Genomic DNA, 26,909 nt, shown 5'->3' with positions numbered 1-26,909 from the left:
TAGGAAACTATATAACTATCTATGAAAATTAAAGAAAAGGTCGATTAACAGAAAAGGTCGACTATTTTGATATAAATATAAAATATAAAAAGTCTTTGAAATCGGATGGAAAACAAAAAATGACACGCGTTTAACAAATTTACATGTCGAAGGTGCCCTACTTTGGGTCCCATAGCGCCGCCATTGAAGTATTTGTGGGGTTCATTTTCAAATCTTAAACTCGAATATTCCTTGGGTACGCCGTTTAGAAATACGAGATTTATTTTCAAATAATTTCGATTCTACTCCAGTGTGCATAGTTAATGGATTATGATCGGTAATAATCGGTGATATATATCCCAAAATATGTTTACATAATAAGTAGTATTTTGAAGTTACCTTGTGTTCATTGGGACAGCATTCATATCCAATCTCACACGCTTTGTTTTAACTGAAATATTACTTTTAACTAAATGGTCGGAGCACACCATTGGCTGTTTTGGCAAATCTTCTTCGCAAGCTTTACATATATCCATAAACTGTTGTTGTTGTTGGGTAAATATTTTTTCTATTTTTTTTAAATAATTTTCAAATTAATGAAAATTATGTATTCCCAAAGGGAAAATTTGAAATTGATATGGCATTACTATTTTTACGAAAACTTCAAAATCCTTAAGCATGTCAGATATAGAATTTGAAAAAATAAAGAGAATGAAACTACCTTCTATTTTTCCATTGTATTGTACCATGTATTTTTCTACTATGGAAAAGTCTATATAACTGTAAAATTTCATTAAAAAATATTGATAAATAAAAAACTAATTTTAATTTAAAAAATTTGTATCTTTGCAAAAACTCAATAAAAGCATTTTTTGACATACCTAACCAATTTTTTCAAAAAACAATGACTAAATATAAGGTTAAAACCATAGTAGAAAAATATAAGGTAGTTTCATTCTCTCTTTATTTTTTAAAATTCTACGTCTAACATGCTTAAGGATTTTGACGTTTTCGTTAAAATAGTAATACCATATTAATGAAAAATTTTCCCATATATTCTTTGAAGTTTGTGAAAAAATTAATACATAATTTTCATTAATTTGAAAAATATTAAAAAAAATATAAAAAATATTTACTATCAAATTAGGATCAAAGGTAAGATTTTCATTTTCAAATATTTCAAAGCTAATTTGTGAACATTATTTTAAGATTTAACAAACATGAGTTGCATTTTCCCCAACTGCGAAAATATCAAATATTTTTGCAAAAATTCAAATGTAAATTTTTTTAAAGTCCCTACATTACCTAACAAACGACAACAGTGGCTGGATGTATGTAAAACTTCCATATTTGCCAAAAGAGCCAATGGTGTGCTCCGACCATTTCCTTAAAAGCAATATTTCAGTTAATACATTAACTTCCAACACAACATACTTAATATATTTTTATTTAAATACTAAATTATAAATTACACATTTTTTGTAAAAAAATTCTCTAAAATAAAAATCATTTTTAGGAATGTGGCAACGCTTTTTATAATGCTCACAAAATAAGGAAACTTCAAAAAACCTTATTTGAAAAAAAAAATTTTGATTGAAACTACCTTCTATATTTTTATCATGGTTAAAACTGGTTATCATAAAATGTTTGAACTTTTTTCTATTTCTAAGAAAATAAAAAAAATAATACAGATATTCCAACAAACGAGTTAGATATTAGCATTTTTATGCTAACGACATGCTATTCACCATACAAAACGTATGAACATACCCAGTTATGTTGCTGTTGACGTGCGTAAAGCAGTTCTGCTGTTGACATAAAGGTTAATAAAGTGGTCGTTTTTGATCGCAGGGGTATAAAAATTTTATAAAAATAACCATAATCAAAAAATCGATTTAAAATGTTTGTGTAGTTAAGTTTGTTTGCATTTAAGGTGACAATATATAGATTTCTAATAAAAATAATGATTTTGTTAGGATCAATGTTTGAAAACACCCGAAAAATATTACATTCAACTAGTTGTTAGTTACATTGATTGGACCTACGTGGCAATAACGTTTTCAAAAGGTGCATTTGTTTTTTCAATAGAAAAATATTCTAGAAATAATGCGACGATCGAAAGCTTTTAAATATAAAAGCCGTTGATGCAACTCGTCCTGATTGTAGCCGCGATTTATTTATTTTAGTATTAATTTCGTGAAGTAACTTTTTCATGACGATTTGATCACAACATTTTCAAATTCTAAAAACTTGTTTGGTATTTCAAGATTTTACCGCCATCTTGTAAAATTTAAATGCTACGCTCTTGGTTACCTTACTAGGTGTCTTACCTCATTTGAAAATCAAAATTTTGTATAGATAAAAAGTAATATAAGAAATCATATTGGGTGCAACATTAATTTTTTATTATTTTTCTTAATAATTGTATGTAAATATGTAATTCAGTTTCTACAGACTACAAAGAGATTTATTTTATTTTTGTAGTTTATTGGTCTTATTATATACAAAGAGAAATGCTTAGAGTAAAAATAATATTAACTAAAAATTACATTTTCCTCATTCATTTAAAAGCCAACCAATCAAAACACTTTTCACAAATTTAGGATAAACAATTCAAAAGGAGTAGCAAATTTAAATAAATAATTTAGAAAAACTAAGTGTACAAACAAGAAAAAACATAATAATGGCGAAGTTGGGCCAAGGTTTAATTGAATAAAACGTGGAATAAAATATAAAAGAAAAACCAACCTATAATCAATAGGTATCCAATATACATTGACTTATTACGAAGAATTTAGAAATTATATGCGTTAAAGTGCTTATTACTACTTACATGAGATTTGGATATTGATTGTAAATGTTTAAAAATAATAAAAACACTATAAATACACAGAGATAAAATATAAGGATATGCCGGAGTAAAAAAAATAAAGGAAATTAAAACACTATACACAGTGTTGTATAAATTTAAACGCGACAACCACAATCAGGCTTATTAATACTTCGTTGTCGTGTTTGTTGCAAATTTCTTAAGGCAGCCCCACCATATTGTATACCACTGCCTATACGTTCTGGATCTAGCTCGCCAGTTTCTATTTTAGCCAGAATGGTTTTCGAACATTTCAAAAATGCCTCTTCAACATTTTCACCTGTCTTTGCACTTGTTTCCAGGAATATTAATTCTACAAATACACAAAATATTTAGTTAAACACTGTATGATGGGTTAATTTCGTAAAATACTCACCATTTTCTTGAGCGAATGTACTTGCCTCCAAAAATGTAACATCTCTGGCTTCTTCTAAATCTTTTTTATTCCCCACTAAGAGAATTACTATATTGGGACTTGCCAATGTTCTAGCATCGTTCAACCAGTTAGTTAAAGCATTGAACGAGTCACGTGAAGTTGTATCGTAGACCAATAGAGCTCCAGCTGCCCCGCGATAATATGAACGGGTGACCGAACGAAAACGTTCCTGACCAGCAGTATCCCAAATCTGTAATTTTACCGATTTACCACCGACATTAACAATACGTGATCCAAATTCTACGCCAATGGTATGAGAGCTGTCATCTTTAACTAAAGATAAATATAAATATTGTTAAGTTGTACGTACATACATACTGCGGAAGGATCTAAACAAGGCTCATTGAATCTAGAATACTAAATAATTTTCCATATCTTCTATGGACTGGATTATACTGTGAATTGGGATTTTATAAATGTACATCCCGGAATTTTTCGGGATTTCCAGATTTTTGTTTCACGTTACAAAATCATCATTTGCTGCAACAACGTCATAATTCAAAAAAAGTCGTTTCGAGAAAAACGGTTTAGAATGTTTTATGACATTTTACTATTTCTTAAATAACTTTTCAACAAATCATGCGAATTCAGAAATAATACCTGATTTAAATAGTAGATATTAATATCTTTCTAATCTGTATTTAATCCAAATTTTTACTTGTCAAACATACGAGAAAACATGAATTTTAACTTAGACGTTTACAACGAAAAAACAATCTCATACAAAAAATAATTGACTTTTTTAAAAACTAATAAAACTATGTGAAATACTAAAGAACGGCGCACATTTTCCGCTTTACAGATTCTCGATGTTTGCACTGGAACATGCAATCGTAAATATATAGGTCAACTAGGGAATTGAATAGAAGTGCGATAACCTTGCAATTTGAGAGCCACACACGTTGCGACATTTGGTACAACTCCATTGTCAATCAAGTCGTCCCTTTTGCCCACAAACAATATAAAATCGTGTATAATTTTCAAGTTCAATGCAAGTGTAATTTAAGCCTTTAATTATAGTCAAGCAATTGAATTACAGTTGTATTACACTTTATTTCATTAGCATTCTCCAGCAAAAAGAAAACATAAATTCAAGTCATATGTTTTTTGTTTGAAAAATTTTTAATTTTTCAAATATTTTTCAAGTTTAAAACATAATTACATTTGCATTCAAGTCAAATTCCAACAAAATGTTCAAGTGCTTGAACTTTTCGACATTTGCTATTTATACAAAGTGGTTAAAACAAAAAGAAACCTATTCTAAAAACTAACTTTTGAATGCAATGTTTTAGAATCAGGGATTCTTTCAGTTAACAAAATTCGAGCACAATGTATCTTGTTCTATGGTCACTATGAAAATAATTCATGCATAATATGTATGTAAAAAATTGTATTACATTTAAACTTCAAAATTTAAACAATTTTCAAATTGTATAATGTACATTTGATCTGTAAAAATTTCATAAAGATTTTAAAAATGGTCGGTGGGTCAAATCAATAATATACTGACGATATTACAATTGTAATTTTGTTATTCTTCGTTCATGAACAAAGTGCGAAGTTTTACCGTCTTCTTGTTCTTAATTGTTATTTTTTATTCACATGGGCATATTCGATTATGCCCAAGTGATATATAATGGGCCCCATAAACTCTTGAAGGCTTGTAATACTCGATGGCTGTCAATAGCCGTTAAACGTATTGTGGATCTATGCTTCGACTTAAAAGCCCATTTTGATTTAATTTCGTCAAACCAGCAATGCTATAAAGCCAAACAATAAAGTGATTAATATACTGATTGTAATTTGTCGTACTTTCTTCTTTTTTTTTGAAACCAGTATTGGGTAAAGTACAAAAAGTAAATAAATCATTTTTAAGCAATTCAGCGGATCCAACAAAGCTGTTTTCTGATTTAAAATTTCTTCTATATAGTTTGTGTTTTGAAATTGTAATACAATGCAAGGAATTTGATCCATTATCGTCCCCAATTGAAAATTGTTTAATGTTTTCGACACATTTTTCATACAAGTTTGATTTAGAAAGTGGAGGAGGTTGCACAACATATATTCGCACAACATATTAAAAAAATGTTAAGCATTACTTAAAGGTTTTTTAATGCGGAATTTCGGTTTTTCAGTTTATTCCATAAGCTAAACCGTTTTTGAGTTACGCGAATATACAGTGGTGGTCAGGTAATTAAGACAAAATTTTTTTGCTAAATTCCATGTGATTCTCAATTATTTTTTCAAATATTTCCTCAAATATGCATGCATGAGGACTGTTTTAACACACAAGTGTGTTTTATTCAACTGTGTTAATTCATACATATTCACCACAAACACATACGATTTTTCTACAACTTGACCAAACAATTTTTTTTTTAAATAAACGTATTTTTTAACATTTACATCATTATATTTCGTATTTTTATTTTCATCAGTTTCGGTCATATCATGTTATTAACAGCGGATGTTCGCTGAAATGGGTCAACGTATTTCCATTTTTTGAATTTTATAGGAGAGACAAAAAAAGTTTTATCTTTTTTTGCTTTCAATATTCTTTAGATCTGTAAACGCAGTTCTCTTATATAATCTGTTGGCTTTAAGTATCAGTTGAAAAAATAAAATAATTAAAATGACTTTAGAAACTGAAACAATTTTTAGGGACTTAGCTCTTTTGATTTTTATGATTTTGTGTTTTTTGGCTGGACTTAGCACATTTTCTTATAATAAATTTTAATTTCTGGTTTTATTTTTACAAATTGGTTTTATTATTTTATATTATTTAAATACATAACAAAAAATAAGACTGTAAGGAAAAATTTAATTTTTTTTATTTTACAGTGAATTGTGCAACCATACTATAGTGATTACATCGAAAAATGTTAATCTTCAAAGTATTATAGCAAATAATATTGAAAAAGTAGATTTAAATAGCATATTCAATGCTTTTTGCTGTTTTCTTATTATTTTTTTTTTTTGTGGAGTTAGCACTTTTGCGTATCACTAAAATATCATCAGTTAGAAACAAAATAACGAATTTTTTTATTGCAAAATATGTATCTTATGTTTTACTATCTTTCTGCATCAAAATCTTAATTGCAATCAAAATTGGACTTGTTACTTTTGCGTACTAAGTTAACGATATCTTCCATTTATGTTGTACCGATTTTTGCAAACATTTTTGAGAAACTAGAAATATAATAATAAATTTATACCCTTAGGTCCTTTTGTTTTAGCTCTATCGCACTTAAAATTCAGTTGATGAAAAAAATTCAAGTATTTGTCTTAAATAGCTGGCCACCACTGAATGTATGTTGTGCAACCTCCTCCATTTTCGAAATAACGGCATATCTCGAAAACAAGAGCTAACATAAAAAAACGGTTGGCACCACTGAACTCAGCGTATTCGAATTAGTACCGTTTTAATTATATTTTTATGAATTTTATGAACGCATTTTGTAATTTTTATTTAAAAATAAATATAAACCTAAATTCTTAATTTATATTATAGCTTTTTTGGCATTTTTTTTAAAGTGGTTTAGTTTTTTCTGGCCTTTTTGCCAGCTCCTGGCAACATTGGTGGCTAGCATTAAAGTCCAAAAAAACCTACTGAAAATTGTTTGGGAACCACAAATTAATAGGGCGAGTTAGGCTTAATCGCTCTGTTAATTTATTGATCATTTTAGTTCAGAACAAATAAATGAACAAGTTCTCCTTTTTAGTTGTTCATTTTAATTCTGAACTAAGTAGAAGAATGATTTCTCTGTGAATGTTTTTGCAGACAGTGAACAAAATAAACAGGACTACTCCTTTTGGAAATAAATTTAGCATATTACCATGATTTTTAATAAGGAGGAAAACAAAAAGGTAATTTAATAAAATTCAAACTACTTAAATACCATTTTAAATGGTGATATACATCTGCAGTAAGTAATATAAAACGAACTAAAAGAACAATTGACTGAATTGTTCAATTGAACTTGTTAGTTCATGAACAATCGATGGACTATGGACATTTTGAACATATAATAGGAGCATTACAAGTACATACAATCGTATCAACTTTCCGTCTCTGCACTATTTGTTAATTTAAGACAAACTATATTTTGAATGTATCAAATTTTTCGCCCACTCATTAGCATATTTAGTATGTGTGTTATCAATATGTATTAGGTAAAAAGGTATAATTTACGTTCAAATTAGTATTTTGTGATTTCCCTTACATTTTACAATTTTCATAGTTACATTCCCTCTTCTGACCTTACACGATTACAACAAAATCATTGAAACCTCAACAAACCATACTATTGGGAAACTGAAACTATTGTTTTTGTTGCTGCTGGTTAAAAAAAAAACAAAACACGCAATTGTTTGCAGCAGCAACATTTGAAAAACATTTGTGGACACTTTATGTATCAAATATTCTTTTACTTACATTTATTTTCAATAAAATGATGCAATAAACAACTTTTTCCACTGCCAGCACTACCGATTATTAAAAATTTAAATAAATAATCTGAAAACAAATTAGAAAAATTAATAAAATATACATTTCGTATGCGATTTGTAACAAAGAGGTTTTATAATTGATTACCGTATGTTTCAGACATGTTTATTCAGTCTGGTTTTTTTACAATTCAAATAATATCAATTATTTTCGGTTGAGTGCTAAATATAACAAATATTTTGTATATTTAAATAAAACATAAAAATGCAATTTAGATATTATTTTACTATTTTATAGTTGTCACTAAACTATGACTAAAATTATTGTTGTTTTCTTTTTTTACTACTACTGTCATTAATTTCCAGTGATGGTAGCTTAGCGATTTTTCTGTAGAATCTAGCGATTTTAAAACTAGTTTATCATATTATTCATTTCGTAAATTTTTAATCAAAAACAAGTTAGAGCGTTATATTCGAATGCGCTGAATTTTATATACCCACCATCAATATAATACTGACACCGACTTCTATAAAAGCATATATTTTTATCAGATTTTGCACATTTTTATTTTCAACACCAAATATTTCTGATCAACAAAGAATATTTGAGTAAAATTTCATTCCCAAAAGTCCTATAGATGTATGGAAATAGCTAGATCGTCATATATATATACTTTTCCGGGTCTACGATTGTTTTGAAGACCTTATTTGTAGTTGATTCCAGCTTGAAAACTTTATTAAAATACCTTTAAAATTTGATTTTTTTCCATTCGTATATTCCATTAAATTTTTGGTATAAATCAAGATCAGCGAAATAGCTTGCATTTTTATATTTTTTTTGGTGTTGATAGCTCTCATAATTAGAAGCACAAAAACGTTAATATTTTTGCCTGCTCTCTCTTAGTTTAAGAGTTATAGGAATTTAAATTCAATACATATAATAGTACATTTCTCATATATTTGGAAAACAAACTGATCGTTATGGGTATCATTGAATAGTGCTTCACAATACCTTTAATATGATATATAATATGGTACAGTTTATTAATATTGTGAACCAAAAATTCCTTTTTGATTTTATATGACAGTACTTCAGAAAATTTTGATATACAGAAAAAGTGATTTTAGCGAAGCCGGTGTTCGATACACCCCAGAGTTAAAAGTCCCTTCACCTGGCCGAACACCGACAATACAGAAAATGTGAATATTAACAGAAAAAAAATTATGAAAATATAAACTGTTACGGAGATCTTGATTTGTTCCAAATTTTTTAATGTTGGCTAATATTACTCTCCTAAAATACCGATTGTTACCGAAATATCTTAAATTAGCGTTACCGACCATTTTAAATTAAGAAAAAATAAAAATGTTTGATTTCAGCTTATTTTTAATTTTGTTATTATGTATTAATCATTTAAGTTAGACTGAAATTACCGATACCGAAATAACAGCTACTATCGTTAACGCTAAAATACCGTAACCAAAATACCGTTACCGATCCAAATTAGCGTTACCGTTATCTCTTAGCCTTGATTTTTGAACTATTTTAAATTGGTTTGTGTATATTTAAACATTCATTTTACAAGAACTATTACAATAACAAAAGTATTATCTCTCGAAGTTTGCCAACCATAAATATATAATAGTTCGCATAAGGCCAAGATACAAAAATGTATGGCAAAGATATATAAGTTTCATTAATGAATAGCTTCATGCTTCATGGGTTTCATTAATGGTATAAAAATCAAAGAATCTAAATTTAGTTGCAGAGTTCAATTTATACCATTTTTCTTTGTTTAGTTTTGTTTAATTAAAATTTTGTACAACACCTAACATTATAGCAAAAATACTTAACACACTTTTTGTCAGTTAAATCTTATTTATTATTGTGATTATCTAAAATTTAACTAAACAATAAGTTAGAAGTCTATGAAGAATGACGGAAAACGAACACATCTATTCAGTTTTTTCAAATTTAGAGCCATAGAAGGGTACGTATTGCAATACCAACTTCCAGTCGGTGAAGTACAAAAGACCCAAACTGGCAGCACCGCCAAATCCTACGGCAGATGAAACACTGAAAGCAAAGGAAACACAAATTAGACCAAAATATTCTCTAAGTGTATACTAAACAAAAATGTATGAGTTTCAAATGATTGGTTATGCAATGTGTGTGAGCTATAATCCACTTTGTAGTGTCCATAGCACCAATAACTCAAAAAATTTGGCTAGTTAATACTTACAAGGAGGTTGCAATTTCAGCATGTTTCTTTCCAAAGGGGAGTTTCATTTTGTTAGTTTTTATTTTCGTATTTATTCTTTAACAAGAAACTACGACGATAATCGTGATCCAATTTTTTTTAGATGAATATCCCAAAAAATTGACAACTGACAGAAATATGATAATATAACGACTCTGTTTTTATTTAGCAGGAATGCCAGACTGTTTCAAAGTAAACTATTCACAATAGGTTTAAAATATTAGCACCGTCTATACGGATTAATTTATATCATGATAAACTTCAATATCATAACATGAGATAAATGCATCTCGTATAGTTTTAATTTATAATTATTATTGCGTTGTCTATCTTGCTATCAAACATCAAATCAAATTATTTTAAAGCAAGTAAATGGAGCAAACATATTTGTGGAGATAAAGAAAATATGATTTATCATAATACAAAGACAACAAACATTTACAATTATTCTGCAGAAAATATTTTTCTTGTTATAAAAATATGTATCACGTATAGACATGGGCTAATCAACACTGTTTAATTAATCATCCTTATCAAGCAGCTACATTTTTTTGTGAATTTATAGAATAGTTTTTCTTTGGATTTCTAAATTAAAAGAGTATATACTTACAATGGCCTTATTTACAACATTCAATTTGTTTGAATTATTTATTGCATTTAGTGTAATGCCTTTGGTATTTGTTTTTCTGTGGTGTTTAATTGTCGGTGATTTCAAGGTATGTTCCATTCAATTTGTTGTGATTACCAGCTATTAATGTCTATGATTTTGTTCTTTTACAGAATTTCCAGGGCAGCCAAAAAGCTTATAGTGTATTTACCGCAAAGGATCCTATTAATTGCTATCAAAATTATGTTGAACCCAAAAAGTCTAAATAAATTAAGTAAAAACATTTTTACACTATTATTAAAATAATAAACTAATTTGTTTCTATCCTCCAATGGTTGACTAAAATAAATATGTGTTGGAACAAATCAAGATCCCAGGAACAGTTTATATTTTCATAATTTCCTGTATTAAAACTTTGGGGTGTATCGGATACCGGCTTTGCTAAAATCACTTTTTCTGTATATTAAAATTTCCTGAAGTACTGTCATATAAATTCAAAAAGAAATTTTTTAAAGATCTTTTCGGAATATTTAAAAAAAAATTTTAAAAAATATTTTTTACATCCCATAAAATGGAAATTTAATCTTTGCTAACATAAGTATGCACCTAAAAGGCGTAGAAAACTTTTCAAACTCAAATTCATTTTAAATACCTTTCTAAATTATAATAAATTTATCATAACCGAACCCATGAAAAACCACATCCAATACTCTCATTCATAGAAATTGCAATATATCACTATAATTTGGTATTTTTTAGGATTTAAAATGGACGAGTATTTTATTTTTTATTTCTTACCAAAGTATACCAAGTAGTCCAACTCCATATTTTTTAAAATTACTCTCACATATACGGGTACTGTGTAAATTCAACACCCTTGTGAGAGAATTATACACATCAAGTCTCGAAATTTTAACTATAAACGGTCGAATAAATATAGTTTGATACACGTAAATTCACTAACTTTAGAGCAGACATCGGCAGAGAGTAAAATTGACTTTGCACGCTAACACCTCTTATAACAAATTATGAAGTATGTACACTAGGCCGGGTCGATTTGTATGGACGACCAAAAAGTAAAAAATCGTATAGCAGAAACGCAATCTATGGAAAATTCTAAGAAAGTTTCCTCAAGAAACCATCGGTCTAAAATCAAATCCTATCTTGCAAATATCATTGGATAAAAGACGAAATGCGCAAGATAGGATTTGATTTTAGACCTATGGTTTCCTGGGAAAATTTCTACGATTTTTTACTTTTTGGTCGTCCATAAAAATCTACCTGGCTTAGCGTACATACTTCATAATTATTATAAAATTCCTTTTTTAAAAATATTTTAGGTAGAATGCTATACGATTTTTCGTGAAAAAAATCGACCCACCACACACAAAAAGTAATTCTTTAGGAAAAGAATTTTTTTTTAATAAATTGACTGACCAATGTCTGTTTCTTTGGAATGGAAATAAGTTTTTTAATACATACCATCTTCTTGAAGCTCTCTTAAAATTATCAGCCCAATTATGAATAAAAATTCCCCGGGAGTTTTTTCCCTTTTTCCTATTTAAATCACGGGAAATTTGCTAGGCACATTTAATACAGCATTCAAAGTGTTCAACAGCATCATAATGATTTATTTTGGTATCTAAATTTAGATCATCATCAACATCCTCATCATCTTGAGTATGATGAAGCCATCACGGCCATCTCTCTCTTAAATAATATACATAAATATTGGTGGGCGGTCCATAATATCAGATCATAGCTGTCATATAAGACCCACTTCTTAATATCTTAAAAATGTGTGTTTCCAAATATAATTTAACAAAAATAAATTTCATATAAATAAATCAAACGGCCTAATTCCATGACGATCGGTCCTTTATCGCTCCTAGCTCCCATATAAGGACCACTTCCGAAAATAAATTATTGAAATTTTAAAAGAAAAATATTTTTGCACAGTTACTCAGTGTAGGCCAAGACCGACCATTCTTAGAACGGTGTACTTTCTGTGTAAAAAGGTAGAAATAAAATTTGTATTTACATAAACAAACCAAGATAATACATTTGTAGTAAATACTTTACCTTTGTATGTCACCTGAAGCAACATTGAAGAGAACGACATAACATGACAATATTCATTGTTATAATTCTCTCCATGTTTAACAATTCAGCATTTGTTGTCCATTAAAGCAAATACCACAAATTTGTATACTAAAATAATGTAATATTGTCTTTTGGAACTTTTAGTATGAGAATATTTTTACTTCATGATTGTAATTTAATGTAGTATTTAATATATATTTAAATTATGGGTTAACCATCTTCAATGACAAACCGCAAAAAACAAACGTTTAAATAAATATAAAACAAATTGTTAATCAAATTAATATTCTTATCTTTATTTTATTTGAAAATATTATATAAAAAGTTAAAATTGGCTGGCATTAAAATTCAAGTTAGTATTTCTAATGGAAAAAAGTTCATTCAACTATTTTGAGTTTTGCTACGCTACACGTTAGTAAAATTGAAAATGACTTAAAAATTAAAAAAAAAAAATATACATAAAGCATCACAATATTTATAAAAATTGTTGAAAAAATTCTTTTGAATCTTTAACAACTATGTATATTTACTCACTATAAAGACAACGAAATATGTGTGTGTCCGTATAAACAATGTTTTGTTAATAAATTTAATACAAACTTAAAGTAAAAATCTTATAAACTTAAGGAAGCCTTGTAGCGATTTATAACGTACATATTTATTTGAAACATTTGTTGCTACAATTTCATCATACATATTTGGTAAGTTCCAGTTCTGGTCAGAAATAAGCAGAATTGATAGAAAAAGTCACAAACTACTTTGAAATTTTGAGTATGAAAACTTTTTTTTGCAAAATTTGCAAATCTGATTAGTACTGGAACAAAGCTATTGTTATACATACATGATAATATATTCGATTTTTTTGTTTAAACAAATATAAAAAATGTTTATGAATATTGGAGTTAAACAAATTAAAACATTTTACAATTAACTATTAATAATAAAAAAAAAGATAATTCTTAGAAAACTAATATTTTATAGCTAAAAATATAGTATGATTTAAAACAAGCATTCGAATGTGGTTGTATAAAATTACATATTTACTAAAAAATTACATCTTTATTTAACTTTAAATCGACCAGCGCTTAAAAAGTATAAATTAAGAATTTCTATTAATGGCAGTTTGAGAAAAAAAAATATGTAAATAAAACGAAAACAAATTTTGATCGAAATGTAAATAAATCTTAACAACAAAAATAATAATGATAGTGATATGTTTTATAAAATAAACTTAAACTAATACAATAATAAAGAAAAATAATAATTTTGAATTAAACTTACAGTTGTACAAGTCTTTTAAAGGATTTAATTTAATATAATTTTTTTTTATTTATATATCGGGTTCAACGAATGAAGCAGGAAATAAACCAGTCTTATATGTTCGTGAATTGGTACCTTTGTACCAACCATTTTTTTGTTTGCGGTATACAAATATAATGTCACCGACTTGAAGTTCCAATTCTACATCACTGTTGGGCGGATAAGGAACCACGCAGCGAAAACGACTAGAAGTCCAAAATTAAAACAAAAAAATATTGTCAAATTTTAAAATACATAATTTCATTTATAAATGCTGATACATACAAATAATATAGAATTGATCAACAAACATAACAGAAGAACCACCAATAGCAATTCCAAATACTAATGCCTTTGTCTTACTTACAGAAATTAATAGCCAACGACTGTAATGGTGTGACTTTAGCCAAATTAAGTACAGACGTTTTACTATCATTAATATGTTGTGGAATATCAAGTAAAGGGTCCTTAAATCATCTAGTACGCTGATAGTTATAAACTTCAGGATCGGGACAACGTTTAGCGTTCATCATCACCATAGTTTATTTGCGTCAAACGTTGTTTAATACAAATTGTTGGGAGTGATGCAGTGGTTGCATCATTTGGTTTAGTTTGCAGGTCATTGCATCAGTGATGCATAAATTTACTGCATTTACAATCATTTATGTTATCAACGTAGAACTCCAGAAAATAAATTACAGTAGAATGCCATTTTCTCTTTACGAATAACTTTCTTAGCTTTGTTAAGATATTTACAGTACACACTTAAAGTATATGCTTTTCTGTTCGAACGAAAAGCAGAATAGGACAAGTCCCTGAGAGAATTTGTCAATAAAATGCTATTAGAAATCAACCAGTCATTATCAACTCTTATTTTTATACCCTTCACCTTCGTGAGAAGGGTATATATAATTTTGTCATTCCGTTTGTAATTTCCACAATATAATTCTGAATCCTTATAGATAGCGGAGTCGATTAAGCCATGTCCGTCTGTCTGTTGAAATCAATTTTCTGAAGACCCCAGATATCTTCGGAATGCAAATCTTCAATAATTCTGTCAGACATGCTTTCGAGAAGTTTCCTATTTAAAATAAAAAAACCAGGACAACCTCGATTTTTGACCTATATCTGGATTACTAAGTCATTAATATAGACTATATTTCAAAGACCTTTGCGTCGACCATAGTAAGTTGGACTTACAATGGGTCAACATCGGAAAAAATTATTTGTTAACAAACATTTTTTTTTTAAAATTTAAAAAAAAAAATTTAAAATAACAATTCTAAAAAAAAATAATTTCCAAAAATTTAAAAACAACTGGAAAAAAATAAATTTTGTTTTCCTAAAAATATTTGGTGAAGGTTATATAAGAATCGGCACAGCCGAATCTTACTTGTTTTTCTTACAGTAGGTACAAATACTCCATGGGCAGTGGTCGATTTTGATAAAATTTAATTTTTTTCTTAGTTTGGTTCATATAATTCTCGGTGCCAAATTTCAGCACTCTACGACCATTCCTTATAATTTTTGCCAAAAATGTATGAAGCCATCCCTCTGTGTGGCGGTTGGCAATAAAAATAATTATGATGCAAATTTTCGTAGCGTATAAATTAGTTTGAAAATTTATTATTTTGACAAAATTTTCCGAACAATGCAGGTGAGACATTCTCCAATTCTAATCTAACCACTCTATTACTTACGTTATTTATCAAATAGTGTAGTATAAAATATTACATTGTTACACAAGCCAATCAAATAAACAATAAATAACAAAGTAACACTGAATTTGACCTTGTAAACCACAATCTTAGAAAACCCCTTAGAAAAACTGCGGTTTACAATATTTTCAAACTAATATTATAATATTAATCTAACCAGAGCAACCTGACAGCAAAGTTTTGCCAAAAAAAATTTAAACGATGACTTAAAAAATGAAATTGTTTAGCAAAATGCCAATAGATGTCACTAAAAATTTTTTAAGACTCTAGAAAAGGTGGTTAGAACAGTGACCACTAAACCGGATAGAGTTAAAGTCCTTATATATGAAATCTAATCGAAATACTGCATAAATCCACTTTTTCGACTCATTACAACTACTCACCTTTCACTCATATTCTGCGTTGATTTCGTTGTAGCACTGGCATGTATAGCAGCAGCATTTATATTACATTGAGGAGCCGGTGTTTTAATAGAAGTAACACTACCGCCAACGCTACCACCAGCACCAGCACCGCTATTGGAAAAGGAACTTGTGTTCGGCGTAATTGGAGATGATTGCAGAATATTTGAGGCATCAAGAGAATGAGATTTGCGATGATGTATGGCGATCGCGGTATTATTTAAGCTAGAATTTGAATTTGTCGTCAATGGTAGCTGGTGCTGTTGCTGTTGCTGCTGATACTGTTGGCCACATTTATTGGCCATTAAGGCAGATTGTTGTTGCAGGTGATTGGCATAAATACTACGCAAAGTTGAATCAATAGTAGGGCGTGTACTAAAAAAAATTAATGAAATATGCATAAATAAAAAGTAAAGAGCTAGCAAGTGTGTGTTTATTACTTGTCCAAAGAAGCTCTTTCTTTAGGGCCTTTGACGCGATGTGAGCCATAATTGTTTTGAGGTGACGATTGCTGGGAGGTTGTCGTCGTTGTTGTTGAATTAGGATTTTTATTTTCAATCTGATTGCCATGGTAAACATCATTTGGTAAATTTTGTAAAAGTTGACTGGGACAAGAGCCCGAACTGTGTAAATAAATCAAAACAATATGAATCCAATTATATAATATATAAATTTATCATATTTTATGTAGATATTTAAGAATTGATTATGAATATAGGCTTACCGCACATGAACCGGTGTTAAGGAGGATGTCATTTGAGTCTGTATGCTTTGAGCAGTGGGTTTCACGGTATGTTGCTGTAGTTGTTGCGGGACATTATTGTGCGATTGAGTTATAACATTTGCCTGAATGGTGGCTACAGATGCTGCAGCTGCGGCAACTGCAGCACTGGGAGATTTAGATCTAGTTTTAATGTGTGTTAAAAACTTTTTAAGTCCTGCCGATGCTGATGATGTGGAACTCGAAGATGAGGATGATGTTGATATACAACCAGTTGCTGTGGGTTTCTCTTTTTGTGCTTCTTTATCACGATTTTCCTTAGTGGTCATGTTCATATTGTTGCTATTAGTGACAGAGGGCGGTGGTGTCGGGCTAATGGTCAAATAACGTGGTGGCAAATCGGGCGGCATGGCTTGATGAGGCGTTAGATTTGCCAATGTTAAACGAGCATTAATATTTTCCAAATCGTTACGCATTGATGACGGATAACTAGGTGATAGTTGTTGTTGTGGACCTGTTGGATTTCCTGCTGTTGATATAGAAGGAGGCGCTTGGCTCAGAGAAGTAGCAGACTGATAATTAGATTGCATTGAGGCGGAAGGTGGTACCAATTTCCAGCTGTGCATTAACTGTTGCTGATCCCGGGTCCTTAAGGGAGTTACATAGTTACCGGGAAAGACGCCACTAACATCCTTCCAATTTTTGCCTTTAAACCAGCCATCCAAACAACGTTCAGTTACCATATAAACACAGCCTGAATAAAAAATTGTTGGAGTAAATAAAATAAATACATATGTAGTGTTTTGATTATAAGTGAATTTTAAATACAAGTAATTTCATAGAAATTAGTTTGAGTGCTATATTCATCTGTGCCGAACCTTCAATCGTAGATTTTCTGTAGTCATATTTTAGCATCAATCGTAGGTCTTGCTGTCATTATATACTAGCTTCGATCGTAGTCCTATCTGTCGTCATATACTAGGTCCAATCGATGGTCTTTCTGTATTCATATTTTAGCTTCAATCGATAGTATATCTGTAGTTTTATTTTAGCTTTCATCAACAGTCTTTCTGTAGTCACATTTAAGAATCTATTGATAATCTATCTGTATACTATATCGTTTCCTTAATAAAACAATATCGTTTCCTTAATAAAACAATAGTGAATAATTTTTTTGCCATTTCGAAATAATTGAGTTTAAAATTTTTGTCACCTTCCATGATTGGAAACCTACCAGATGTGGCAATTATTGTGCTCACAGTATTATTCAATGCGATCTTGTCTCTAGGAGTATTTCCGAATGATTGGAAAATCTCCCAAATTATAATAATACCCAAGCCAGGAAAGGATTTGACATTGGCATCATCCTACATACCTATTAGCTTATTGCCTTGCTTGTCTAAACTATTTGAGAGAATAATCCAAGGGAAAATTTTAACATTCTTAAATAGTCAAAACATTATCCCAGATCACCAATTCGGATTCCTTAAACATCACGGAACAATTGAGCAAGTTAACCGCCTAACTGGAGAGATACGAAAATCTTTCGAACTAAAAAAGTACTGTTCGGCAATATTTCTAGATGCCTACAGCCTTCTAGTACTCACAAAATACTAGAGTCTTACCTATCGGATCGCTTGTTTAGGATAAAATGCGGCTATTATGTGACAAGCGACTATGCGATCAATGCTGCTGTACCACAGGGAAGTGTTCTAGGACCAACCCTGTACTTATTATACACCTCAGACCTGCCCGAGTCCGAAGAATTAACCATTTCCACCTTTGCAGATGACACTGCAATTCTTAGTTCTCATGTGGACTTAAATGTAGCATCTAGAAACCTTGATAATTATCTCAGGCACGTGGAGACGTGGTTAAAAAATTGGAGAATACAAGTGAACGAAATCAAAAGCGAGCACATAATGTTTTCACTTAGGAGAGGAAATTGTCCACCAGTGACACTAAACAGTGTGAACATCCCACAGTCTGACCACGTTACATACCTTGGCATTCATTTAGATAGACGTCTTACTTGGCGTCGGCACATAGAAGCCAAGCGGCTCCACATGAAACTAAAAGCTTCTAATTTACACTGGCTAATCCGCCACCAATCGAAATTAAGCCTTAACTGCAAAGTCATCTTGTATAAGACAGTCTTAAAACCAATTTGGACATACGGAATCCAATTATGGGGAACAGCAAGCAATACCAGTATAGATCTTATACAGAGGGCACAATCCAAAATTCTAAGAACCATGACGGGAGCTCCATGGTACATAAGAAACGAGAACATCCACAGAGACTTAGATGTACCCTTGGCCAAAGATGAATTCAGAAAAACTCATGAAGCTTATTTATCAAAATAACATCATCATCCGAACCCGCTAGCAACGCTACTTATAGTAACTCAAGACAGCTCAAGGCTGCGTAGAGCTGATTTACCACTCATCTAATTTTCCAAATATGATTCTCCACTGAGAGAACAATAATTGTTTAGTTTTAAGATTTAATTACATAAACAGTGAGTTTATCTTTTCTAACATTCCCTTGTTTTAAACGATTTTTTTCTTTAGTTTTAATAAAACTTGACTTGGAAAATACTCTCAAATTTCCCAGTCCCATTTTTAGTTTTTTCGAAACATATAAAATCCTCCATTATACCATGAGTCCTTTTTGAATTTTTTAGAATTTGAATACTTTTAATAGTTTCGTTAAGTTCTGATAAAATACTAGTTTCAGTAATGTCTTCAGTTTCGTCTATTATCATGACATCATCTGATTCATTAGGACAAAGTTCATTCTAGAAAAAATGTAATTTTAAAATTCCTTAGATTCAGTTTTTGTGCTATACTACAATAAACTATTGCTAAAAAGGAATGTTCCTGAGTTAAGAAATAAGATTAGTGTGTTTATAACTATATTTCATCTATCATTAAGTCTATACTTTAAGCTTTTACGGGTATAAGTTTTAGATAAGTTTTACAAAACTTCTATTTTCGAATTTGTAAAAGGATTCAAACCAAAATCAGTTAGAGCACGGTTAGTGTATTTGTATATTCGAAGGAAATTGTCTATTAGACAAGGACAAAAACGACCAGCGATGTTTTACAGCATGTATAAGGCGAATAATCACTTTATTTTCTTGCAACTTTATGTAAGCCTGTAATTTTCGCTGTTTTACATGATTAATGGCATTTTATATTTCTAATTAAAGTTCATACTCATGTCATAGAGCTGTAATGTGATCAGAACTCCGAGAGTTAAACAGATTTTTATTGAAATTCCCTAAAATAACAATATTTATTAAAACTTTTTCTGAATATTCCCATATTCGGTTTTATAATGTACTCATTTTCAATCACACTAGAAAAACACTGTTATTTGTTACTTACCTTTCTTCAATTCTAACTCATCGACTTTTCTTGGCTTATAGGGATACAAGGCCAAGTAACCCCAGGGTAAAGATGGCGGTATACTTTGTTGAACGCATGTTTTCAAAACATTATGACGTGAAGCCTGTTGTGAAGTAGAGGAAGAAGAAGAAGGAGAAGATGAAGTAGTTGTTGGTGTTTCATTTTGGACAATTTGTGTAGAATGTTGATTACTAACAGAAGGTATATTGGATGTGTGAACCTGTTGTTCTCGAGCCGCTATTGTTTGGCCGGCGGCCGCAGTGGACATTGAAGAACTGCTGGTTGGTTCGCTATCGAAATCATTTGGTACACTTAAAATCTCAGCCGAATGCCGGTTAGTTTGCATAATACTTAAGGCAGTGCTGCCATTATTCAATAAAGCATTGAGCGAATGTCTTTTGTGTTTCAGGTCATTATTACGCATACGCACCGAATTTGAGGGATTTGCAATGGTCGTAACAGAGTGCTGAGGCGTCGAGGGTTTCGAGGATTGTGGACTATTGGGCATAGAATGAAAACTGGCACTATTTGAAGAAGTTGTTGGATTCACTGACGCTGTAGTAGGACTTGTATTAGTCGAGGAATTTGAGGAAGATGATGCAGTATTTGTAGTTGAAGAAACCGCTGACGATGATGTAGTCGAATCGCCATTATTAATATTGGTAGTAGGATCAATGACTGGTGGCAATGGAGGCAAATTACGAACATCATTATTTGCGGCTTGTTGGCCATGATGTGTTGAGGGCTGCTGTGTGGCAGTTGTTGACAACACAAAACCCTCTAGTAATTGTTTTGCCAACTGATTTAACTCGACAAAGGCTATAGGAAAAATGCCAATAGATGAGCCAATTCTACCTTCTGCCCAATTATGATCTACTCGGCGCAAAACCTGTATAACAGTGCCCTTTTTAAATGTCAAACAGCCTTCTTCTTCATTGGGACCCATTTTGAAATCATACAAGGCCACACACTGTGATGTAGGCAAGGGCACAACAATCTGAAATAAATATACCACAATACATATGTATATAAATTAAACATTTATCTTAGCAACAGATAGAAAAGTTCATACCTGCACATAGTTAATGGGAAAATTTCCTTCGGTCCCCTTTAATTGACCCACATACCAATTGGAATCTATTTTACGCTTTAGGAAAATTAAATCTCCCTTTTTGAACTTCAAATCATTGGTTTCGTTTGATTCAAAGTCATATAAAGCATAAGCATGGGGTACAATACAACGTCTTTGCTGAGTTTGTAGAGATTGCTGCTGCTGCTGTTGCAATTGTTGCTGTTGCGATGTCTGCTGTTGTAGTGTTGGCTGATTTTGTGTTGGATGCATATGATGTTGCTGTTGTATTTGTTGTTGAAATTGTAGAATTTGCTGCTGTCTTTGTTTCAGCTGCTGCTGTTGTATTTGTTGTCGTATACGTTCTTCATTAGCAATATTCGAATTTAATGCAGCCGCTGCCATAGTGTTAGCAGCAGTAGCTGTAATACCACCAGTAGTATTAGTAGTTGGTAGTAGTCGAATCGTTTCTTTTTTCTCATTTGTTTCTCTTGTTATTTCATTAATAATACTGTGCTGTTTACTAGCTGCATTTTTCATGCCTAAAAATGATAAGTAAATAAACAATGTTTAGGAATAAATTTATGAATTTATCTTGTGTACTACATTCATCATAGTGTCAACAAACCAGTTAAACAAACAATATAAATCTAGATCTAAATGTTAAATAAACATTACACATAAATAAAAAGCAAAGAAGTAAACAAAAGGTTAGTTGGACAAACAAAAATAAGTTTACATTTTCTGTGAACTTATCTAAAAATTAGATAGTTTTTACTTTTATCACTTTTTATGATATGACTACAGAAAAATATTTGTATTCATTATTTTTTTTCGGAGCATTCGTAAGCTTCCCGAAGACCTAGAAAGTTAATTTTTTAATTTCGATCTGACATTGACAGGGGAAATCAAATAGTTTTACGACAAAATCGTATGTCATTGGTTCCTGGTGGAGTCACTATGCTCTATTTTATTCTTACACAAATGTTTAAGTGTTTTAATTTTAGACTTCACACATTTGCTCAATTCACAAGGTCTCCTATCATGTCATATTGTCATAATGTCCTAATATTTCGCGACTCGGTGGCTCGGTTTAACCAACCCTTAGGCGTTCGGCGCTGGTCTCTGCTGGTTGGTTACGGTAACACAATAAACATAGCATACAGAGTAGTATTATTTTAGGAATTTTTTTGCTTGAAAGGCAATAATAATATTTTTAAACCATTGTGAAATATTAGGACATTATGACAATATGACATGATAGGAGATCTTGTTTAATTAAGTTTTAAGTTAGTTACGAATTATTTGGTCTGTAATAATACATAACGCCTCGTGCAGGAACATCCAATCGACATATACCTTCGTATAGGAAGCCGAAATTCTCGAACTCAGGTCCTGATTTGTATGGTCTCCACCAAAATCCGAAATGAGTTTTGTTTGGTAAAATATAATTTATAGCTTATTCGAGAAACAGTAACGTGGTACACTTAGACGATGCCAAACATTAACCAATTAACCAATCCTCGAAGGCAGCGCAAAAAGGACGGTCTGATTATCCTTAAGCGATAATGGTAATGTCGCGCTAGTTCTCAGAGTTGAATTACGAATGAATTTTACACATTATTAAAAAATAATTAAATGAGGATGCACAATTTTGTATTAATTTTTTATTCCCTCTTTTGCTTAAATTTATCCTTTACTAATGAATTTCTTAAATAATGGTTTTAATTATTGTACTTGTTGTGTTACAATCATAATGTTGTAATAAAGTTTTAATTACATTTAAATAAGTGAATGTCATTGTGGGTAGAATTTAAAAATATTTTATACATATCGTCACCTTAAATGCAATCGGACGTAGCTACACAAAAATTCAAAATCGAGATTTTGACAGATTATCAAAAATGACAACTTTATTAAAGAAATTCAAACGGACGTTTGACTTTATTACTATTGATTGTACATATAAAGTGTTTTGTTTCTCCTGTAAAAAAAATAAGTGTAGTTACGTCCATTTGCATTTCCATGGTCCTGAACGCGACATTCGTAAGTAAAAATCTTAAAAATTTGTTTTCTTATTTATGTACATTTTTCGGTAGCATATTTGTAGCACTATATAGGTTTTATCGATTAGGTGTTTCTAATATGTTAGCAATAAATATGGATCCCGAAAGAGACAAAAATTAGAAATTGTTTTTGACAGCCTCTAGAAAAATTAAAAAATCAGCGAATTTTGTTTTGATTGAAAAATGTATGTTGAAATATTTTTATTGGTTTTAATTTTATAGCATTTAGTATGATTTAGCATGCGACATATTTTCCGTTATATTTGTAATAAGAATTAAATTCTTATTAAAAAAATTAAATTTTTTGCTTTGAAACATCCTAAGTAAAATAAGTTTTTCAAATAAATAAAATAATTCAAATATATTTTATTTAGTGGATACGTATTTTTTCGTCAAATATTTATCATGTGTGATCTACTTTATCGAAATATTCTTTGTACTTTAGTGGATCTCTATTAATTTTTCACAGGTACCGTATTGCTGCTTCCATCCATCTATTGGCACATGCTTTAGCCATCTAAATATGCATGTTAATATAATATAAACAATTGTTTTTGCAAAAATGTTACACTTACGATAGCGAACGAGACACACTTAGAAAATCAAAATAAAATGTTTGGTATGATTATTATATGTATGTAGTAGGGTATTCATTCGACTAATGATCGTTCGATTAATCGAATAATTTCTTACGAATAATTATACGAACAATTTACAAATGGCCATTTTCGAATAACGAATAATTCGAACAATTTTATGTAGAATAATCGAATAAAACGAATAAATGTTCATATATATTTAAATTTATTAAACTGCTTAAAATTTTTCATAATTTCAAATTTAAATAAGTATTAATGGACTCACAAAAATTACATTGTTTCTGAAATTCGACAAATAACTAAAGACAAAGGGACTTTCGTTCACTGTAGATGAGTGTTCCGATAGCTCCTTCTATAAATATATAAATATTACTACAAGACGTTACAATTCTAAAAACAAATATTTCAAAATTTTTAACTTAGGACTTGAACCAATGAAAATAAAAGGTACGGAATAAAATATTTGTTATTTAGCTGGCGAAATATTAGAAGAATCGCAATTAATAATTAAAATTTTAACTTAGATTAAAGTGGAGTTGATGTGATGTGATTTTGAAACGGTCGTCGAAAGTGATATTGAGGATGACATTTATAATGATTACATTGAAATAGAAGAAGGCCATCTTCTTAAAATATATGTATATATACCTATAAGTGATGTTATTAACTGCGTACGTAAGTGTTGCAAAATATTTAATAAATCGAATGATAAACACAAATATTGCAATCTAACGTTTTATTGCAAGAAAAGCATGATTTTGAACATCGTTGAACATCTTTGTCTAACATGGTAATAAACTTTTTGTGTATTTGTAAATGCGTCAATCATGCAAATAATTTAGAAATAGTGAATAATTAATTTACTAAAGAATTAGTTACTCAATTTAAAACCCGAATTAATGAACGACATAAAAAAAGTTCTTAATACGTTTATATTGTACTTGAATTCAGGATCATGTCCAACTAGCTCAAATTTTTTAAAGCATAGCTCCAAAACGGAAACTAAATGGTTTGATAGTCAATTGCTTTGTAGATTGTTCGGGAGTTAATCTGATCAGAATATTTCTGTTGAAAATTTAATGATTGACTTTGTTTTTGAATGTTTTTTAACATTATCAATACTTGAATTGTTAACTTTAACGTTATTTTTTATTTTTCTTTAACAATAAAATATTAAAAAATCGACATCAAAACTTCATTCTTTACTTTTTTAAAAAAATTTAAATTATTCGAATAATTCGATTAATTTTAAAAGTGTGATCGAATTTTTCGAACAAGTTAAAATCTCTTATTCGAATTATATTCGTTTTATTCGAACAAGAGAAAAATCGAATAATTCGAATACACTAATGCTTATACACTATTGATTTATTGAGGGGACGATATGGACCTAAGCGAAAGGAAATTTTTCATTATTCTAATGGTACTTTTAGAAATGTCTATAATAATGGACCTAGCAAAATTAAAATAAATAGGAATCAGATGGACAAACGTTATTTCCTAATGAAACAATTTGATAAGTTAAGATATTTCGTGCTACATAAGTAACACATTTTTAATTGTACATTGATATACTTTTATTTTAATATCAAAATATATGCTAACGAAGTAGCTGGTAATATGCTAGTTTATTCATATCTATACAAGATTATGTAGGCTGTTGACGTTTGTAACCAACCTGGGTGTTTATTCCATCACAAAACTTACCTTCTAGTATTCTCATTAATAAAACGTTCGGTGGCAATTCATCAATTTTAGTATCAACTAAAATGCGACATTCAGGACATCTTAATTCTTGGCGGCTGGCATAAATGACCTTTAAATAACAATATATAATCCAAATTTTAAATAATTTCATCATTTACTCCACGCATACACATCTATCACATGCACACAAACTCCAAAACTCACCTCTAAACATTTGCGACAGAACGTATGCTGACAGGGTAAAACTTTTGAGGAGGTATCCAAACGTTCCAAGCAAACGGAACACTCTAATAAATCATTTAATGTATGTTCATCCATTTTTAACTCATTTGTTCAATATTATCTATTATTATTTAAATTTAATACACTTCATTTACATATTTCTTTACTCTTGGAGTCGTTGTCTTTTGTACAGGTAAAACTTTTCAGGAGGTATCCAAACCTTCCAAGCAAACGGAATATTCTATTAAATCATGTAATGTATGTTCATCCATATTTATTCCATTTGTTAAATATTATCTATTATTATTTAAATTTAATACTTAAAACACTTCATTTACATATTTTTTATAATTCAAGTACGTCTTACTTCGCGTCCAAAAAACAACATTCCATTCTCGTGAACAAGTAGTTGGTTAGTTCGTTGGTGTATTTTTTGTAATTTTTGAGGAGGTATCCAAACGCTCCAAGCAAACGGAACATTCTAATAAATCATTTAATGTATGTTCATCCATTTTTATCTCATTTGTTAAATAGTATCTATTATTATTAAAATTTAATACTTAAAACACTTCATTTACATATTTTTTTATAATTCAAGTATGTCTTACTTCGCGTCAAAAAAAAAACAACATTCCATTCCCGTGAACAAGTAGTTTGTTAGTTCGTTGGCTTTTTTTTACAAAACATTCCAACGAAAATGGCGAAACGTCAATTCGTTGATTTTCACAAAAAACTAATTCTGCGACGAACACCTCTTCAAACCGTCATACAACGAGTCACGTGTAATCCTTATCTGCCCGACGAGTAAAAAATCCCTGCTTAATAGTGTTTGTCAAACACGCGTGTAATTTAGATAGGCGTGTTTGACGAGTCTGTTTGACGAACATGAATCTTGTTCGCTGCCGTTCCACTCTTTTCCAGTCATGGAAATTGCATGTGTATCATATAGAGTTGTAATAATTAGTACAACAACAGCGTTGTATTATGAAGTAA

At 30.0% G+C, this 26,909-nt stretch overlaps 4 protein-coding genes across 5 annotated transcripts; 1 reads left to right on the top strand and 3 right to left on the bottom strand.

Moving 5' to 3' along the window:
* Positions 1 to 2,362: 2,362 nt before the first annotated feature.
* On the bottom strand, positions 2,363 to 8,074 carry Rab4 (RAS oncogene family member Rab4). Its single transcript, XM_065512437.1, has 4 exons — positions 7,879 to 8,074; positions 7,720 to 7,800; positions 3,225 to 3,557; positions 2,363 to 3,161 (listed from the first exon to the last, which is right to left on the bottom strand). Exons 1-4 carry the CDS (start codon positions 7,892 to 7,894, stop codon positions 2,947 to 2,949), a joined length of 645 nt encoding a protein of 214 aa, XP_065368509.1. The 5' UTR covers positions 7,895 to 8,074; the 3' UTR covers positions 2,363 to 2,946.
* Positions 8,075 to 9,589: 1,515 nt separating this feature from the next.
* LOC135960775 (cytochrome b-c1 complex subunit 10) lies at positions 9,590 to 10,142 on the bottom strand. Its single transcript, XM_065512160.1, has 2 exons — positions 9,974 to 10,142; positions 9,590 to 9,807 (listed from the first exon to the last, which is right to left on the bottom strand). The coding sequence occupies exons 1-2, from the start codon at positions 10,018 to 10,020 to the stop codon at positions 9,687 to 9,689; spliced, it is 168 nt and encodes a 55-aa protein (XP_065368232.1). The 5' UTR covers positions 10,021 to 10,142; the 3' UTR covers positions 9,590 to 9,686.
* Positions 10,143 to 10,548: 406 nt separating this feature from the next.
* On the top strand, positions 10,549 to 10,908 carry LOC135961175 (uncharacterized; the record flags this gene model as incomplete). The annotated part of the gene is made up of 2 exons (XM_065512670.1): positions 10,549 to 10,707; positions 10,772 to 10,908. Coding segments are annotated over 2 exons (255 nt in total), but the record flags the coding sequence as incomplete, so codon positions are not given.
* A 2,061-nt stretch (positions 10,909 to 12,969) lies between these two features.
* POSH (Plenty of SH3s) lies at positions 12,970 to 26,558 on the bottom strand. 2 transcript variants are annotated; one of them, XM_065513342.1, is made up of 9 exons: positions 25,899 to 26,558; positions 25,695 to 25,803; positions 21,326 to 21,864; positions 20,450 to 21,250; positions 20,233 to 20,356; positions 16,844 to 17,594; positions 16,560 to 16,742; positions 16,102 to 16,494; positions 12,970 to 14,206 (listed from the first exon to the last, which is right to left on the bottom strand). In XM_065513342.1, exons 1-9 carry the CDS (start codon positions 26,010 to 26,012, stop codon positions 14,032 to 14,034), a joined length of 3,189 nt encoding a protein of 1,062 aa, XP_065369414.1. In that variant the 5' UTR covers positions 26,013 to 26,558; the 3' UTR covers positions 12,970 to 14,031. The 2 variants fall into 2 exon arrangements, with proteins under 2 accessions (XP_065369414.1, XP_065369413.1); XM_065513341.1 differs by having other exon boundaries at positions 20,233 to 21,250.
* Between the last annotated feature and the right edge of the window lie 351 nt (positions 26,559 to 26,909).

Source organism: Calliphora vicina, chromosome 5, assembly GCF_958450345.1.
Source record: "Calliphora vicina chromosome 5, idCalVici1.1, whole genome shotgun sequence".
NCBI classification, from domain to species: domain Eukaryota; kingdom Metazoa; phylum Arthropoda; class Insecta; order Diptera; family Calliphoridae; genus Calliphora; species Calliphora vicina.
Note: the sequence above shows the minus strand (reverse complement) of the source record. Positions and strands in the feature narration are given on the sequence as shown.

Excerpts from the sequence above, each read along its gene's own strand:
- Rab4 (XM_065512437.1), bottom strand. Across the intron at positions 3,558-7,719 it reads TCATTTTATTGAAAATAAAT|TTAAAGATGACAGCTCTCAT; the intron begins GTAAGTAAAAGA and ends ATTTATCTTTAG. Across the intron at positions 3,162-3,224 it reads TACATTCGCTCAAGAAAATG|AATTAATATTCCTGGAAACA; the intron begins GTGAGTATTTTA and ends GTGTATTTGTAG.
- LOC135960775 (XM_065512160.1), bottom strand. The coding sequence starts at position 10,020 with ATGAAACTCCCCTTTGGAAAGAAACATGCTGAAATTGCAACCTCCTT. Across the intron at positions 9,808-9,973 it reads GCTGAAATTGCAACCTCCTT|TGTTTCATCTGCCGTAGGAT; the intron begins GTAAGTATTAAC and ends CTTTGCTTTCAG.
- POSH (XM_065513341.1), bottom strand. The coding sequence starts at position 26,012 with ATGGATGAACATACATTAAATGATTTATTAGAGTGTTCCGTTTGCTTG. Across the intron at positions 21,865-25,694 it reads ATTAATGAGAATACTAGAAG|GCATGAAAAATGCAGCTAGT; the intron begins GTAAGTTTTGTG and ends TATCATTTTTAG. Across the intron at positions 16,743-16,843 it reads TTAACACCGGTTCATGTGCG|TTCGGGCTCTTGTCCCAGTC; the intron begins GTAAGCCTATAT and ends TTATTTACACAG.